Source organism: Cebus imitator, unplaced genomic scaffold (genome assembly GCF_001604975.1).
Source record: "Cebus imitator isolate Cc_AM_T3 unplaced genomic scaffold, Cebus_imitator-1.0 Scaffold254, whole genome shotgun sequence".
NCBI classification, from domain to species: domain Eukaryota; kingdom Metazoa; phylum Chordata; class Mammalia; order Primates; family Cebidae; genus Cebus; species Cebus imitator.
Genome location: NW_016107569.1, coordinates 2,883,034 through 2,885,614, shown reverse-complemented (window position 1 = coordinate 2,885,614; position 2,581 = coordinate 2,883,034). Strand labels below are relative to the sequence as shown.

Genomic DNA, 2,581 nt, shown 5'->3' with positions numbered 1-2,581 from the left:
AAAAAAAAAAAAAAAAAAAAATTATGTTAGGTAAAAGCAACAACTAAATGCAAGAAACAAGAAACAACATATGATTCCATTTATATAAAATGTTCAGAAAAGAGGAACTTACAGAGACAGAAAGCATGTTAGTGGTTGGCTAGCTGGGGATGAAAAGGGGGCTTGGCAATAAACAGGCATGAAGACTTTTTGGGTGTGATGGAAATGTTCTTTAAATTAGATTGTTGGCCTGGCATGGAGGCGCACTCCTGTAGTCTGAGCGCTTTAGGAGGCTAAGGTGAGACGGTCACTTCAGATTAGCGTCGCCTGCGCAACACATTGAGATCCCTGTCTCTACAAAAAATACAAAAATGAGAAGGGCATTGTGGTGTGCACTTGTAATCCCAGCTAATCAGGAGGCTGAGGTGGGAGGATGACTTGAGCCTGGGGAGGCAGAGTTTGCAGTAAGCTGAGATTGCACCACTGCACTCCAGCCTGGGGGACAGAGCCAGACCCTGTCTCAAAAAAGAAAATAGAAAAGAAAAAATAAGTAAGTTTAGCTGGGCGTAGTGGCTCACGCCTGGAATCCCAACACTTTGGGGGGCTGAGGTGGGTGGATCACCAGAGGTCAGGAGTTCCAGACCTAACTGGATAACATGGGGAAATCGAGTCTCTACTAAAAATATGAAAGTTAGCCAGGCCTGGTGGTGGGCGCCTGAATCCTAGCTCCTCGGGTGGCTGAGGCAGGACCTGGGACGCTTGAACCTGGAAGGTGGAGGTCGCAGTGAGCCGAGAACGAGCCACCTCACTCCAGCCTGAGTGAGAGAGCGACACTCTGCCTCAAAAAGAAATAAATAGGTTAGATTGTGGAGATGTCTGTAAATGTATTAAAAATCATTGAATTATACACTTAAACACATTTTCTAATATATAGCTTACGGCAGGGCACAGTGGCTCACACCTGTAATCCCAGCTATTCGGGAGGCTGAAGTGGGAGGATGACTTGAGCCCGGGGAGGCAGAGTTTGCAGTGAGATAAGATTGTGCCACTGCACTCCAGCCTGGGGGAGAGTGAGATCCCGTCTCAAAAAAAAAAAAAGAAAAAAAATTGATATATATATATAGAATTTGGCTTATACTTGGATGAAATTTCAAAATAAAACAAAAAAATGGACATGGTTCTGTAAATGCTTCGGTGAAAAGATACCTGTAATATGATGTCAAGTTAAAAAGTCAGGTTCCAAGGCCGGGCGCAGTGGCTCACACCTGTAATCCCAGCACTTTGGGAGGCCGAGATGGGCAGATAACCTGACATCAGGAGTTTGAGACCAACCTGGCCAACAGGGTGAAACCCTGTCTCTACTAAAAATACAAAAATTAGCCAGGAGTGGTGGCAGGCGCCTGTAGTCCCTGCTACTCGGGAGGCTGAGGCTGGAGAATCACTTGAACCCGGGAGGCGGAGGTTGCAGTGAGCCCAGATCACACCACTGCACTCCAGCCTGGGTGATGAAGTGAAACTGTGTCTCAAAAAAAACAAAACAAAAAACCACACACACAAACCAAACCTGGTTAACAAGATTCCAGTTTTTACTTTTTTTCTGCATAGATTGAGATTTTACATTTAGAATGAATTCAGGTATTATTTGTATAATTATTTAAGTAAAGGAAGACAGGAAGGGAGGGAGAACGAGAGCGAGCACCCATGACCCCCAGTTCCCGGCTGCGAGGCCTGCTCACCATAGGGGGTGGTGGGCCCCAGCTCACTGGCCGCCTCTGCCATGTACTGTGCCAGCAGCTCCCCGTTGGTGACCCGTGAGGGGACCTTCCTGTCCAGCTTCTCATACAGGAACTCCTCCACCCGGGCACCTGTGGGGAGACAGCAGCCAAAGCCACAGGGCTCCTCAGTCCAAGCCCAAAGATGAAACAGGAACAGACCCAGACCCGGCCCTGCCCACGGAGCACCTGGCCTGCTGACTTCCAGAATACTCTCTTGCTCATGCCCACCTCAACCCTGAAACTGCTGCGAGGGACCCAGCACTCTGCAGAGAAGGAAGCCGGGGCCGTCCACTTCTCCCTTAGCAATATGATTACCAAACGTAATACTTGCTTGCAGACCTCCCTCCTCCTGGCCCTAAAAGTTATCTGGCCGCAGAGAACATTTGCAGGTGGACACGCAGCTTGACCCAGAGCCACCCTCCTTTCCCCGAAAGTCCTGCAGGTTGCTCGTGCTTGACCCTGGGGGCCTGCCTGGGGGTGGTCTGGGCAGTCCCTTCATCTCTGGGCCTCGCTGGCCTCTTGAAAATGACCAGGTTTGGGCCAAACACAGTGGCTCATGCCTGTAATCCCAACACTCTGGGAGGCTGAGGTGGGTAGACGACTTGAGGTCAGGAGTTTTGAGACCAGCCTGGCTAACATGGTGAAACCCCATCTCCTCTAAAAAATACGAAAATTAGCCAAGGGTAGTGGTACATGCCTGTAATCCCCGCTACTTGGGAGGCTGAAGCAGGAGAAAAGCTTGAACCCAGGAGGCGGAGGTTGCAGTGAGCCGAGATCGTGCCACTGTGCTACTCCAGACTGGGTGACAGAGCAAGACTCCCTCTTAA

General features: G+C 49.5%; 1 protein-coding gene across 5 annotated transcripts in view; it reads right to left on the bottom strand.

Annotated features, from left to right (window-relative positions):
- The window catches only part of SH3GLB2 (SH3 domain containing GRB2 like, endophilin B2), an 18,891-nt gene that overhangs the window by 10,385 nt on the left and 5,925 nt on the right, over positions 1 to 2,581 (bottom strand). For all 5 annotated transcript variants that reach the window (XM_017499135.2, XM_017499137.2, XM_017499136.2 and 2 more), the window contains exon 3: positions 1,716 to 1,844. In XM_017499135.2, coding sequence (XP_017354624.1) covers positions 1,716 to 1,844 — 129 coding nt within the window. The remainder of the gene's footprint in view (positions 1 to 1,715; positions 1,845 to 2,581) is intronic.